Source organism: Rhinolophus sinicus, linkage group LG15, assembly GCF_036562045.2.
Source record: "Rhinolophus sinicus isolate RSC01 linkage group LG15, ASM3656204v1, whole genome shotgun sequence".
Lineage (NCBI taxonomy): Eukaryota > Metazoa > Chordata > Mammalia > Chiroptera > Rhinolophidae > Rhinolophus > Rhinolophus sinicus.
Genome location: NC_133764.1, coordinates 38,451,645 through 38,466,855, shown reverse-complemented (window position 1 = coordinate 38,466,855; position 15,211 = coordinate 38,451,645). Strand labels below are relative to the sequence as shown.

The window sequence follows — 15,211 nt, the reverse complement described above, 5'->3', positions numbered from 1 at the left end:
CAACTTAGAGCAGGAGAAAACCACAGGTAAATCCAAATTGGGGAACATTCCACAAAGTAACCGACCAGCACTCTGCAAAGTGGCGAGTCCGTGACACGAAAGGACTGGGGAACTGTCAACGAGCTGAAGTGACTAAGGTGACACGGCTACCAAATGCAGTGGGTTCTTCTGGATTGGATCCCAGGCCAGAAGAAAAGGACGTTAGGGAGAAAAACTGGTGAAGTTGCACTAGGATCGGGATTGGTTAATGCTGCTGCCTCAGTGTCAGTTTCCTGGTTTCAGTAACTGCGATGTTATGTAAGAGGGTAACATTAGGGGAAGTTGGGGGAAAGGTATATGCGAGCGCCAGGTTTTTGCAAATTTTCCGCGAGTTTGAAATTATTCAAAATAAAGAAATGCCCATACCAGTGGACTCTGTAATTCCCCTTTTCTGTATGGAAACAGCCCACAGGCGCTTCCACAGGAAATCCAAGTGTGGCATAAACTTGACTGTGGAATGTACCAGCTTTAAAATATTGAGGTAGATCTGTATTCCCCAACATCGGAAAGTCTCCCAGGCATACGAATTGGAAAACAGTAACTTACAGGAAAACGCATCCTGTTTAGCCTTGTTATGTAGGCAGTAAAAAGGGACCTCATTTTTTTTGTATTTGATGTGTTCTGCAGCCTCCCTCACCCCCGGGCTACAGTAATCGTGTGTTTCTTCTGTAATTTAAAAACATGAGGAAAGTAAGTAGGGTATAGCCTGCCTTCAATGAGACAACCCTTTATTCTGGGTTAAAAAAGAAACTCAGGGCGATCGTTTACTATTTATACTTTATTTTCTTAAGCAGTTTATTTTGATAAAAAAGCTAAAAGACCAGAATTTACCCTTTGGGAAAATTTTCTTGACGCTTCACACCTGTGGTTCCTAAACTTGTTTCAGTGGAGAGGGGCTGCCATTTAGGCAATTTCATAGGCAAGGGAACGCGCACTTGTTCTCCGCACTGCATGTATCTGTCTGGTTCCTACCACGGACGGAGCATGCGTCCGATCTGGATGAGGGAGGACAGAGCGAGGGGTCTCGTGACAGCCGTGAGGGCGCATAGCATGCTGGGGAAGCGCCCCGCTGGGATTGGTGTCGGCACGTGTGGTCGGTGCGGCTCCTGCCACTCACTTTTCCTGTGTCCTAAGCTTGCTTCATCGTGACATGGGAACGATGAGGATGATGGTAGCAGTGGTCCCCCGCTCTGCTCCAGGGCTATGCCGATGCTCAAGAGATTGTGTTTCTTTGCAGACTGATGCCTGCCTATAAAGGTGACCTGACGGATGACCGTACAGCAGCACGGGTCCCTCGGGTTAGTGTGACAGACCTTCCCAGGCTGCCTGACAGTTCCATGAGCCCATTTCCCGTTGGGCCCTTCCCATCCTTTTACCTTTGAGCCTGCGTTTCCTGGGTCTCTTTTTCATGCAGATGTCTTTGTCTTGTGACGTTGGGTATAAAATGATTTCCAAAAGAGCAGAGTAGCTGGACTGAGGTTTTGTTCAGTGGAAGAAAGTTAGGTGAGGGGCCAGATTCCTGGAAGGGTGAGATGTCATTATGTGAGTACAAAAATGCAAGTACAACTCGTGGGTGGTGAAGGCCTTGGGGTGACAGAAGGCAGGTGGGGAGCCAGGCAGCCCCAGGTCTGGAAGCGCCTCTTGTGCTGAGCAGCTCTGTCTGAAAGTGCCTTTCCTCTCCCGACAGTACTGACTCCCCCTGAAGGTTGGCTTCTACTCCCTTCAGGGTCCTGGCCGCCTGCCCGGTGGTGCTTCAGTTCTCCCACGTCTCCTCAATACAGGTCACTAAGACTGGGGGTTTTCTCAAAAGTCACTCCTCTTTTGGACTGGCCCCCCCTTCCCCCCCTCCCAGGAACTGGTTTTCGGTATTCTTCCTCTAAGAGTGGGAGCCCCTGCCTCCACAGCCCTGCCCTTAGCACACGGGGGTGGTCTGTGTGGCTGCTGCCTCCACCTGGGTCCCCCAGTCCGGCTTGTGTCCTGGGCGGCGCTGCTGTGATCTCTTCATCTTCACAGCCCAGCACCCAGCTAGCATGGTACTATCACAGTTCAATGGGCAGCGTTCACACTGAACACAGACTCAGCTCTTTTTTGAATGAATGCAGAGGACTCCGCACGTCCATCTTAAAAAATAATGCATGATGTGTGTGAGCACCAGCTACGTATTCTGTGTGTTAGGCTCTTGCCGGGTGACAGTAAGGGACTCGCAGGCTACCAGGTGACGAGACTTGCTCCTAAAAGACCCAGCTGGAAGTGGGAGGCCCCGCGCCACAGGCCTCTGGGTCCCCAGCTCAGGTCTCTTCCTGGGGAACGGGCCTTGGTAACCAAACCTTGCAGATGTTGCATTGTTAATTTCATTAGTCCACATGCTGTGGACTAGAAAGTAGGAGGCTTGGAGAAGAATATAAATGCATTTCGAACACCACAGAGTTTGAGAAAAGAAAAGCCTCAGCGGTCTTTCTGTTTGGGGAGGGGAGGTTCTGGTTTCATCTTCGCAGTGATCCGTGCCTGCTCAGACCGCCCACCCACCATTTTAATGCCTTAATAACCCTCGCTCCACACACACACTTCTCATCTCCTTCCCCCACAGCACGTGCACTTCCTAGCGTGCCCGCTGAGTTATACCTACTGTGTCCCTTGTGTGTTGTCTGTGTGTCTGTTACCTGTCCCCACAGGTTAGCCCGTGTGTGGACAAAGGGCAAAGCAACTTTATTCACAAAACCTTTTCAGAAAGCAAGTACTAGTGCCTGTCACCGGCGCGTGGCCTGTATGTGAGGCAGAACGTGAGTTTCCACTCTCCTCCCTCTGTACATTCAAAAGCTACTTCATTTATTGGCAAAAATGGCTGAGTGGAAACCTTTGAACAGTCTCTTCCTCTCGTCAGCAGGGGGCAGCACAGTTGGAATTGAGCACATGCAGTACTTTTGACTATGTTACAGGGCATTTAAAACTAGTGCAGCAACTGCTTTCAGGTCGAGTTTCAAGTTTATTTCAACACCAAGTTTCTTCTTGCTTATTTGTGAGTCATGCTGTTGCATCTCCGTCTTCGTGGGCAATGTCTGTCTAGCATCCTGAATATGGTACGGTCACATTTTCTGAAGTATCCATGACACGTTGCTGAGTGTCTCCTAGGACTGGTGATATTGGAGCTGATGACTGCTGAGTGTCGTCCTATAAGGCCTTGTTCCATCGCCAGCAGGAGGCCAGTCGTCCTTTCAGTGGGGTTCCTTGGGGACGAGGCTACCCTCCACCACTCAGAGAGGAGTGTGATGCCAGACCCCCAGCAGCTCAGAGGGTCCTCTCTGAGAATCTGCTGAATGTGTCAACACCCTTCTTGGGGAGAAAAAAAAGCAAGGAATTCTTCATGACACACACAGTTCTTTGTCCTTGAGTCATTTTTTTTCCAAGATCTATTCGGTGCTAGTCATGTCTGAGGAAAGACAGCACAAATCCGTGTTTCTCAGATAAGCCCAGTGGAAATAACCTTCCAAAGAGTTTACAATGTTTCCAGGTGTCTATGGGTTTCTGTCTGCAGAGGATTGAAGTCTTGTCACTTTCCATCCCAGCACCAGATGCCCTTGTGAGGGTTTTAGGACACTTGTGTGCCCCAAGCCCCTCTCCCACTGGCAGCTGGTCAGGAGAGACCTGAGCTGCAGGGCTGGGGCACCAGGAAGCAGAGTGGTTTGCCCCAAATCCCAGAAAGGCTTCGAGGCACCGCCAGCCGCTGAGCCCGGAGGTGTGGAGTGAGGCAGAGCGCTAGAAGGTGGGTTGAGCATGTTTACGGCGGGCAATGAGCACTCCCGTGCGACTGCAGCCAGAACTTTCTCCTCCACTTTTGGTAGAACATGAAGTTTAATTTCTGAAGGAGGCTGTGTAGGCACAGAGAGCTTCCCATCCTTTCTCCCTCCTGCCAGCTCCCCAAATGCTGCTGGCCGGGTTCATAGCCCACGCAGCCCACGTAGGAGGTGGAGAATACTTCTTTGGGTCACTAGCCTAAGGAAAAAGAACCTACAGAGCCCTCATGTGGGGTCTCTCTGCATTCCTGCTGTATTCGTTTGTGGTGACACCCACCACTCAATAGGCTGCACCCCACACAGAGCGTCTAATCACGTTGTTAGTGCCTCGCTCTTAAAAGGGAAGAAACAGCCTGTGTTTACTAGACAGTTAAGGAAAACCCTCAACATTAACAAGAGAACAGAGCACACAGAAGGAAAGAAATGTGAGGGAACAGGTAGAAGATATGGAAAAAAGCTTTAAAAACTACATACTTAAGAGTCTCAGATATTACATTAACGAAACAAGAATAGGGCGCTATCACAAAAGAACACTCAGATTAAGGCTGAGTTCTTGCAAATTCAAAATAGCAGAAATAACATTTAATAGGAAGGTTGGACGATAAAGTAGAGAATTGTTGTCGTTTGCTGTTACAACAAAGTGCCACAGATTGGATGGCTTAAACAACATTTATTTCTCCCAGCTGTGGAGGTTGGAGGTCCGAGATCAAGGTGCTGGCCTGGTTGGCTCCTGGGCCTGCTTTCTGGTTTGCAGGCGGCTGTCTTCCTGCTGTGTCCTCGCATGGTAGTGAGAGAGTGAGCGAGCTCTCTGGCCTCTTCCCACAATGGCTCTAATCCATTCCTGGGGCCCCACCCCTGGCACCTGCTCACCTCCCAAAGGCCCCACCTCCTGATGCCATCACATCGGGGTTTCAACATACGAATTTTGTTTATTTCTTCTTTTTGTCTTTTTGTTGTTGTTGTCTTTCTTTGTTTGTCTTTCTTTAACATGCGAATTTTGAGGAGGAACAAACATTCAATCCATTGCAAGAGTATTTCCTAAAAACCACCTTAAAAAGGGGATGAAAAAAGAAGAATGAAAAGATAAGAAAAATGAAATGATTCATAGTGGAGGTCCAGTGTCTAACAGAAATTCCAAAAAAATGAGCACTGAATACAAAGGATAGGAAATTATTAAGAATGTAAGACTCCAGAATGGGGTTTACCTGGTGGCATAATGTATGGAAAACAGACTCAGCCTAGACGCCTCGCTGTGAAGTTAAACAGCGCCCGTGTAGAGGTCAGATTCCGAAAGCTTTCTGCGGGAAAGGTCCCATACGAAACACTGGGTATCGTAATGGCACCATAACTAACAGCAGTGCGTGAACAGCAAACGGAACGTCTCCATTATTCTGAGGAAAAACGACTTCAACTTAGAATTTTATACCCAAAGTGTCAGTCGTGTGAGAGAACAGAGGTAGGTATTTTTAGACACAAAATTTGCAACGTCGACAGTGAAAACCCACCCTTTCTGTGTTAGTAGAGGATGTGTTCCACCAAAATGAGCAAGTGATCCAAGAAAGAAAGAAATACAGAACCACAGACGCAGGACCCAGTTTTGGGCGGTGGCCGGGGGACGTGTCAGGACGATGCTGGAAGCAAGCTCGGGCTGGGTGAGAGGACACAGGTCCGCGGGTCACCGTCCCGCAGACAGAGCCACGGCATTCTGACCACGTGGACAGTTTTACGCCTTGGAGAGAGCTTGGCGATTAATCAGTAACAGGGAACTGAGCAAACAAAAAAGAAGACACTTAACGCCTCTGTGGTGATTTTAATCCCAGCGCGTGGTATGGCTACGCCGTGAGCAGTATTTACGAAACACTAACTCCTGATGTAACCAGAAATGTATATGTAGCTATACTGAGTGGCTGTGCGCACGTGCGTGTTGGGGGTAAAAGCTAAGTCTTCGTCTTCCCTGGCAGAGCTGAAAACTCAAGAATGAATGGTGTGAGCCTGTTATTTAGAAATGCTGAGATAATTAGCAGAAAAAATAACTGAAAGAGCTTCCTCTATGGAACAGGATTCGAGGGCAAGGGGTGGAGTTGGGCAGGAAATGGTGGTTTCTGTTTTAAGCCTTACGTACTGCTCCCTTTTATATGGTGTGTGCGGTGTTGTTTTGCTTAAAGAAAAAAACCAGGCACGAGTGGTGAGGAATGAGCCTGGAGAGGCCGCATGGTCAGGTTAAGGAAGGTCTTGAAATGGTGGTAAGAAGCGGAGACTCGGGCAGATGAAGGGGCCATGGAGTTCTTCAGGAGTGGCTTCCGGCATCTGGTGTTGTGGTGTGCCCTCCATCTCTGCCCGTGTCCCTCCCGCCCTCTGCTGGAGGCCGCCCTGAATGTGCTGTGTCCTCAGTCCCCTACCAGACTTCCCACCAGTGGCCTCTCCCTGCAGCCACCTCGTCCTGCAGGCCTGGCACTGATAAAGCTTCTCCCTCTCGCTGGGGTTCTGTGACTCCTGTTGGTCTCCCCAAACTCTACCCTCACATTTACAGACAGACCAGACTCCCGCTTTGAGTGCAGCTGTGTCTCCTTGGCGTTATGACTGATGAGAAAAACCTTTCCCTAGAATATTACATGAATATTCATGGGAGTGCTCGTGTCATTTCAAACCATTACTTGCTTGCATGCTCTCAGCTTACCCTCCACCAGAGGGGGTGATGCTGGAGTAAAGGATTAAGGCTATTTAAGGTGTTTCATTGATTGAAAATAAGAAGTGTCTTGGGTCAAAACCCCTGCGTGCAAACAGCCTCATGTGTGATTTTCAACATGAACAGCTATCAGGTGTGTTCTCCGCACATACCTGTTGGTCTGTCTGGTGCTTATGACAAGGCCTGGGCCAGTCCCCTGCCTCCTGCCTTGTGACTCAGGTGCGGCTCTGCAGCCTGGAGACCTGCTCTGCTTCTTCAGCTCTTGTTCCTTGTTCATTCAAAGTGTGCTTTGAACTTGGGCACAGCTTCCCTTTGCATAGCCGCCCCACCGTCCTTCCCACCAGCGCTGTGACGGGTAGGGGGTAGGGGGTAGGTGATGCCAGCGCTGCCCCCCTTAATGCCTGTTGGCTGATGTCATTCTGAATAGCTTTCAATCTCAGAAATGTCCCCATATGGGTAAGTTACGCAGTCCCTTTCCTGATGAGTGAGTCAAACATATAATTGGGTGCTTCAGTAGTTAAATTTCTATTTTAAGGAATTGAAGACATTACTCGTTCATTACTTCCTTTTTAACAAACAGTGTTATGTGTTGTACTAGCTGTGGAGCAACAGAAATCACACAGAAGACAGGGTGGGGTTGGCCCAGGAGTGCCCGCCATGCTCCCCGTTTTAAGGCCTAAGTGGCAGCCTTTCTGCCAGCGGCTTATGGGAGCTGGCACTGAAACTTGCCCTGCAGGCTGGCCTGGGGTCTGTGAGGTGCCCCCCTGTGCCCAAACTGGGATGATGGCCCTGTGAGCCATTTAGTCCCTCTTTTAAGAAAGTGAACGGGGCAGCCTCGCGAGAACGCAGCGTGAATAGCGCAGCAGAGCGGGAAGTCACACAGCCCGCAGCCCGGAGGAGAGAGCGGAGGGGCCGGGAGGGGCCTGAGTGACGGGGGCCGGCAGCTGAGGCGGCTGCGTGAGCTGGGAGGCCCCGTCCTTCTCCTGGCCCGGCCGGGCGCCTCATGACTTGTCACACCCCATGTGTGACAAGTCCTCGGCCCTGCCTTAGAAGAAGGCAGAGTGAGAGCTTGACCCCTTACTGCAGAAGCCACCACCAATCCAGCCAGTCTCCCTGTGTCTGCTCCGTCTGTTCTTCCCCTGCAGCCGAAGTGGTATCTTTACAAAGGAAGTCAGGTCTTCCACTTCATTCCAAACCCTGGCAGCCGCTACCCACCTCACCCCAGTGGACACCAGAGTCCTTAAAATCGCCTCCAAGGACCGGGCAGCCCTCCCCACCTTGTCTCTCGGCTCTAGCCACCCTGGCCACCTTGCTGTTCTCAGGAGCTACAGTCCCTGGCCACCCCCACCCCCAGCCACACAGCTCCACGGTGGCATTACTTCTTGTTTGTTTCCTGCCCCCCCGCCCCCCCCCCCCCCGCCCCGCCAGCAGGCCTGCTCCTCTGATGTGTGTCCAGGACGCCGCACAGCACGCAGGTGCTGAGTGAAATGAATGAGGATGAGATTAGAGACTTGACTGGAACAGAAACTCTTCTCTAAGACAGAAGATAACCACAACTGATGTTAAAAGCAAGTGACAAGAGTGTGGGAGAAATATTTACAACATGTAGATTAGTAATCTACAAATCGATAAGAAAAGATAACTGATCAGAAAATTGGCAAAGGACATGAGCAAGCATTTCACAAAAGAGGAAATACCTCACACTTAGGAAAATATATCAGAGTCTCAGTCACCAGATCACTGCAAACTGAACAACTGTGAAGCCATTTTCACCCATAGACAGGCAGAAATGAGGGGTGTCCTTTGGGGGCAGTGGGGGGCCTTGGGCCGGATGAGAGAAAGCTCTGAGCACCAGGCCTCCCTGGCCAGCAGTTCTGCCCGAGGGCGTCTGTTCCGGAGAAATGCTCTGCCACTTGACTGTAAGTAGAAGATGGAAGGAACCTGTCTTCTTCAAATGGGGGTCAGCAGCCACACAGGTCAGCCCTGGTGCCGCAGGGAAGCTCTAAGCTTTGGTCTGAAAAAGAGCAGAGCGGGGCAATCCTGGGGTTCACTGCGGATGGGGTGGGAAGGAGAAAGCGTAATTGCAGCATCGACAGCCGGGTTTATGTTAGTTGCCTCTACAAAACAGTGCTTTTTACAAATGTATACATACATATCTATTTATTATTAGACAAGAAGGAAAAGGGTGGCCAGGGTCCTGCCCTTGAGACACCTGTGGCCACCTTCAGATGTGACTGGAGGCTGCGCTCTGGTGTCTCACTGTGGATGGTGTTTCTGCCCCACTAGGACCCTGTCCAGGATGGCAGAGTCACCCCCTACCCCCAGCCTGCTGCAGGAGTTTGCACCCCACCAGGGGGTGGGCCCTGCAGTCAGACGGGGTCAGTGCCAGGTTTGGGACTTTGGGCAAGCTGTGGGACGTCTCTGTGTCTCATTGTCCTCATCTGGGCATGGGGGCTGGAGATAGCACTTGCCCCATGGGGTGCTCTTAGGGTTAGATGAGCCCGGCCATGTCAGGCTGGCCCAAAGGGAGCACCCAGGAGTGTTCCCACATGACGATGCCCCAGCTGCTGTCACCTGTATGTGTGAGTGGTGAAGTGCCGACCCTTTAGTCCCACCCTCGAGCAGGTGGGAGGCTGTGTCTGGGTCCCGCTGGGGATGTTGCTGAGGAGGTGATGACAGGCACGTGCCGAGACGTACCTGGGTGAGAGGTTGGCACAGAAACCGGAAGCCTCTGGGAAGTGTCACAGTAGGGGGCTGTCTAGCTGTTCTGTCCATATCATGAATGATAAAAATACGATAGGTGTCCATTTACAGTCATGGAAAATGTTTGTTACAAGTAAAAATAGCTGGTTAAGAGATAGCATATAAAAGACCTAGTTCTCTCTATGTGTATGTGTATTTATGTGTATATGTACTTATCTATATACTTACCTTGAAATAATATAAATATGTGTCAAGAGAGAAATATATGTAATACGTATTATAGAGGAGAGACACAGGAGATGTATACATAGATAGACACGTGTGTGTGTATGAGAGAGAATGAAAATACAATACATAGAGCAAAAGTCTGGAGGAATATAAAGAGTATCTACCAAAATGTCATCAGTGGTTGTCCCTGGGTGACAGGATTAGGGTTTGTTTTTGCTTTCCTCATTACTGTTACCTAATTTCAACAACAAACGTATCGTGAATGTGACGAGTGTGCAGAGAAGAGCAGCTTGGTGGGGCACGGGAGGAAATAGAATGGTGATAAAATTGAACTTCTTTGGAGAGTGTTGCCTTTGGATTTTTTGTTTTTGTCTCAAATCTGCCTTCTGCTTTCAGCCCATGACCTCATAACATACCGTCTGATTACGATCTCTTAGTCTTTCCCTTGGGAAATGTTATCTTATTGTGGAGGCCCAGGGGTTTTCAGGGATTGTGTGCTAAGAAAGTACTCGGGAAAGGAAGAGGGGAACCCATTGCTTTGGTTGAATCTGAGAAAAGAGCAGCAGGGCAGCTCTTAGACTCCTTGGCCTCCAGCCCGAGACTGCTGGTAGGGAGGGCGAGGGAGGAGGCCGCACCGAGGAAGCCACTTGGGCTTCACCTCAGGAACTGGGCGGTGGCAGTGAACCGGTGACGCTGCTTCTGCAGCTGGAGGCTGATTGGCCCAGGAGGGCAGCTGGCCAGCCCCGGGGTTCAGGAAGCAGCTCTGAGCTGTCCTGGTGGGGCAGCCCTCAGGTATTCCTGGCTTCGCCCAGCCCTACCTCCCAGGAAAACTTTGCAGTTCTCCTTTGAAGAACAAGACCGAGCCACCTTTGGGGCTCTGCTGTGACGGAGAAAGATGGTCCTTAAAACCGAGGAGGAGAGCGGTGAGTCCAGTCTCGCCCTGGGTGTGTGGAGTGGGGTTTAAGTATCTCTGTTGATCAGTATATGAAGTCCTGTGACGACAGTTCCACTGCCCTCTGGGACAAGTGGCAACCCAGACTCTGCTTTGTGTCTTCCTGTTTTCCGGAGGAAGGTGGAGGGTGCGTTAGTGTTCAGAGGCTGAGGCGTGTGTGTGTGTGTGTGTGTGTGTGTGTGTGAGAGAGAGAGAGAGACAGAGACAGAGAGAGAGAGAGAGAGACAGAGACTTGGTGTGTTTTTAAGCCAAAGAATCTCCGCCCCCACCTTTGCCCTGGGTGCTTCCTGGCTGAGGGCGCAGGAAAGCTGGCGCTTGAGCCTGTGCTTCCCGCATCTGAATAAGTTGGTCAGAAGCTCTGGGGGTTGCGTGTGTGTCCACAGTGAGCGTCACACTAAAAGGAAAGGATGTTAGAGACCTGGTGGAAAGCACCAGTGAGCTCCAGGGCAAATGGTGTCTGCTGTGCTAGATACGGTGTAACGCAGGGGCCTGCAGGTAGCTCGCTCTTCCTCTTTTGAACTTCCTTCGTCTGTAGACAGTGACGCTGTGAGTAAAAGGATTACAAATTTTGTGGCTTATGAATCCCAAAAGAGTCTGCGGGAGTGTCTCAAAGCATAGGTCAGGGCTTTACAACGTTCTGGAGTCACAGGTTTGTGTGTGGACGTGTGGATTTTATGTGCTGCCTTCACCGGATGGCAATGTTCTAATGACATAAGACACAACGGCAAAATGGATACTGGTTTGTCGCTGGTAGTGGATGATACGAGTAAGTTTGAAGTAAACATGAGGCCGTATTTCAAAGTGGGTTTTGTAAAGGTTGTAATAAAGTTTGGGAGTCCTTTTATGCTTTTCCTTCCCTGGTTCTCTATGAAACACCTTCTAAAGTTTTACCTCTAGTCATGCAGATGACCTTGGGCCGTGTGTGGGGTGCTTTGGGAAGCTGTACCGTGCGTGAAAGGCTTTAGGAGAGAGGGACATACCGTGTTTATAATAACACTTCTGCATTTGAAGAGGGACAGTGACGAGAGGCAGTTCTAGGTCAGGCTGAACTGCCGTGGGCGGGGGGGGGGGGGGTGTTTGTATCCGAAAGTCCAGTCTATGGTAGACTCTAGTTCAAAGGTCTCTAGTTGAAAAGTGGGCACTTTTGAGAGTGGAAAAGGACGTCACTGGGGCAATAGGTGTGACCCACTGGCCTGGGCAGATGGTGACTGCTGGTGACCGTGTCCTCTGGCCAAGCCTGGCTGCAGACCCACCGAGGAGGCGTTGTTTCACGACGGATGTCATCAGCCTCTATCAGCCTCTGACTATCCGAGAGCTTGAAAATCCCATACCAGCCATTCAACATGTGGCACTTGCTTCAGGGGTGGGTGTCTGGGGCACCATTTTAGGGCAGGGACTTCAAACACCAGAGTTTAGGGCTGGACTCATGGGCACCTTTGCTTTGAAGAAGGGGCCTTCAGAAATGGGCGCTTCTCTCCATTCCCCTAGCCCCCTCCTGGGACCTTAGGGGGGCACGTTACCCTTTTAACCACCGCTAAAGCCGATGCCCCTTGGTGTTGAGATGAGATGCAGAAATGGCATCGGGCACATGTGAAGTGAAGGGAGCCGTGGACTTTCCTTGGGCAGCTCCCCGAGATCCCGGGGAGGGAGAGAAGGGGGAGTTAAGTGTCAGCCTTATGCGCACGAGAACTGCTTTTACTAGATTTTTTACCCAAAGCACATGCCCAGTACAGGGAAGTGGGGGGTTCTGAAGATTTCTTTAAATAAGTCAGGCCCCCTCCTGATGCACCACCAACTAAGAGCCACAGCCCTTAAGTGACAATTGGTGTTTTTTGCCTCTGTCCTTACTGGTGCTTTCGCTCATCAGTTTCTGTTGAGTCTTTCGCAGGTGCGCTAGGTGGGCATGGGCCAGTGGACTGAATCAGGCACAGCTGTCTCCACTGCCGGAGGTGGGCTTTTAGCTGTTTAATCTTAGCTTTTGGATGCTTAGTTCCCCTTGATTTGCCTTTGAACCTCCTCTTTGGGGTGGAGTCCAAGCCCCTTGCTGTGTGGGACACGAGCCTCACAGTACTCCCTGGGCTCTTCTGAGTGCTGTCCCCGTCCCCATGTGTCCTGGGCCCTGACCTGACGCAGGCACCCAGCCACGCCTGGCCTCCTGTCTCGTGTGGCGTGGGGGTCCACACTGGTCTCTGCTTCTCTGTTTGGACAATCCATTCATCCTCAAGTCCTGGCCCAGAGGCCCGGCCCCCCAGAAGCCTCTTGGCATCTGTCCCCAGGTGTCCCGGAGTACTGGGCGTGTGCGGCCGTGGTGGCAGTGTGTGGTGCCCTACAGGCTCACGTGTGTCCCCCACTGGCATTCACGTTCCACTCAGGGAGGGGCTGGAGCTATTTAAATCCCAGCTCCACGCACAGGCTGGGCCTCTGCACACGCTCAGTGCTGAGCTGACGGGAGCCTGCTTGTAACAGGGAGAGGAAATAAAGAGCCGAGGCCTCAGCCAGGGATCCTGGCTTAGCACTGAGTCTGTTAGCGGCTCGCCTGGTAGGTTCTTCATGCTCGGCGAGTCTTCTCTGGAAACGGGAGGTTACCCCCGGCGTGTAGTTCATTGTCAGGAAATAGGCATAGTTCATAGTTGGACTTTGCTGTCACGTTCAAATAAAAATGGAAATGAAAAAACATTTTAAGCTGTAAGCCACCATGTGAGGATAAAGTAGTAGTATTTATAGGAAAAATCTCCAAACAGAAGTAAGTATAGTGCCTCTGCATGAGGGTGTTGATTTTCGGTTGCATCTGAAACACGCCCCGGTGCTAACTTCCCCCCTCATCCCGTCCCCTTACGCGTTCATTCCCTGGGATTGTGCCTTCCGCATTCCCTGGCTGAGGTGAGGGCTAAAATGGCACGCTCAGGTGCTGTGACTGTAAGTTCGTATTCCCATGGAGTGAGTTCTTACTCCCTTCTCTACGGGCTGGGTTGGTATTTTGCAGAATCAAAAATGGTTACATCTTTATTTTTAAGCAGGAGCGCTTGGCATTGTACAAAGCACGCCTCCCGGCAGACCTGCGTCACCATCTGCTGTGACAAATTTTGAAGGGGACTCGCTGTGGTCTGAGTGTTACAGGCTCCCCTGCGGAGCACACCAGAGAGGAGGGCCAGTAGAGTTTGTTGTCAGAGGATCAGAACCGCCCTCTCTTCTTGATGAAGACTGAGCAGAAACATGGCACGGGGTCTGCTCCTTTGGAGAAGGTGGACCCTTACTCGTCTTCCACGGCTTTCTGTGGCCACCCATGTTCACTGTTACGGCGTGTAGAAGCGTGAGGCCGGCCGCCGTGCTCAGGACCTTGAATCCAGGAGGCAGGTGGGCTGTCTAAGGAGCCAGCGTCATGGGCAGGAAAGGCAGGGTGTGTGGTCCTGGCAGGCCCGGGTCTGCGGCCTGAGGAGCCCTTGTCAGCCTGGGGCGAGGACGAGGCAGGTGCCCAGACCTGGGAACGCGTGACCCTCCCTGTGGCTCTGGACGGCTCGCGGAAGGATGTTTGTGGTGGCAGCTGACAGAAGCCACATAGTTTACTGCTGGCTCCATCCAAGGTAGAGGCCAGACCTTCTGGGAATTTTTAATAGTATCCGCTCCCTGCTTTCCTGTTGCATTTGACAGCCCCCTCCCCCCTCCCACCCCCCAAAGGCACCTGCACTGAACTTCCTTGTTCTTTTCTGTGCTCAGGGAAGATGTCCTTTACAGAAAAAGTCTTGTGAGTCTCCTACTTACCTTGTGAAGCTCCAGCTCGTGGGGGATTTACATGGGTTTCATCTTGCAGCTGGGACCGTCACCCAACACAGTGCGGTCAGACTCGTGGGGCCACGGAGTGTCTTAGAAGTGACCTGGTCCAGCCCGGCCAGCTCTGCCAGGGAGAGCCATCAGCACGGCTCCCGGAGGGGCGTCAGAGTGAGCCCGGAACTTCAGCTAAACAGCACAGTGAAGACACGATGGTCTCGTGACTGCACGTGTTCTTCTCCTGAGTACGTGCTGTGTTTGCTTATGTGGCGATTGGTGACACTGTGGGAAACGGGGACGGAGAAGTCCAGTCCTGCTGTCCCCAGCTCCACGTGGTCAGGACTTGGCCCAGCGCTTTTCCTTCCTTCCTTTAGAAAATAATTTCTTGACTTCGTGTGTTCTTCCGTCCTCACTCCACAGAGAAATCATGAAAGCCTAACTCCTGACCTAAAAAGTGACTTTCTTTTCCGGGTCAGTGGCTGTTGCTGCATCTCCTTTCTGGCGTCTAAAGTCTCTCCTCTTTTGAATTTTCTGTTAAGCGTTCAGGATTCTGATTCAGAGAAGCCGGATGGATTCCCATGTATAAAATAATGGCCTGGCTCCAGCAGGGGCTTCCCAGGCCTTGACCACAGGACTCACGTGCTTTTCTTTCACAGTAGAAATACGAGGCATCAGTCCGAGCAAAGGGTTTGGGTTCGTGCCTGGTGACGTTGCCCTGTTTTCTCTGAATAGAAATTTCAACATAGACTTTTGCCTTAGTTGTGGATCCAAATAGAGTTGACCCTTGAACAACGTGGGGGTTAGGGGCACCCCCATGCTGTCAGAAATCCAAGTGTAACTTTTGACTCCCCTAAATCTTTAGTTGTCTCTGTGTACCTTTAGGGTATTGGTTCCAGGACCCCCTGCAGATGCCCAAATCCTCGGATACTCGAGTCCCCTCTATGAAATGGTGTAGATTAATGCCTACAGTCGGGGAGCTGTGGTGTTCAAACCCGCGTTGTTCAAGGGTCGGCTGCATGCGGAGGGGTCTGAGACGAAGTGTGGGAG

General features: G+C 51.2%; 1 protein-coding gene and 1 long non-coding RNA gene across 3 annotated transcripts in view; one reads left to right on the top strand and one right to left on the bottom strand.

The window, feature by feature from the left end:
* The window catches only part of CYTH1 (cytohesin 1), a 69,885-nt gene that overhangs the window by 24,329 nt on the left and 30,345 nt on the right, over positions 1 to 15,211 (top strand). The window contains exon 1 of one of the 2 annotated variants that reach the window (XM_074320623.1): positions 10,188 to 10,370. The exons of the other annotated variant lie outside the window; for it this stretch is intronic. Coding sequence (XP_074176724.1) covers positions 10,343 to 10,370 — 28 coding nt within the window. The 5' untranslated portion in view covers positions 10,188 to 10,342. Of the gene's footprint in view, positions 1 to 10,187; positions 10,371 to 15,211 lie in introns of those variants that run through there. 2 annotated transcript variants of the gene reach the window in all.
* LOC141568990 (uncharacterized) lies at positions 13,387 to 14,636 on the bottom strand. The gene is made up of 2 exons (XR_012492343.1): positions 14,159 to 14,636; positions 13,387 to 13,940 (listed from the first exon to the last, which is right to left on the bottom strand). It is a non-coding gene; the product is annotated as an uncharacterized LOC141568990 (long non-coding RNA).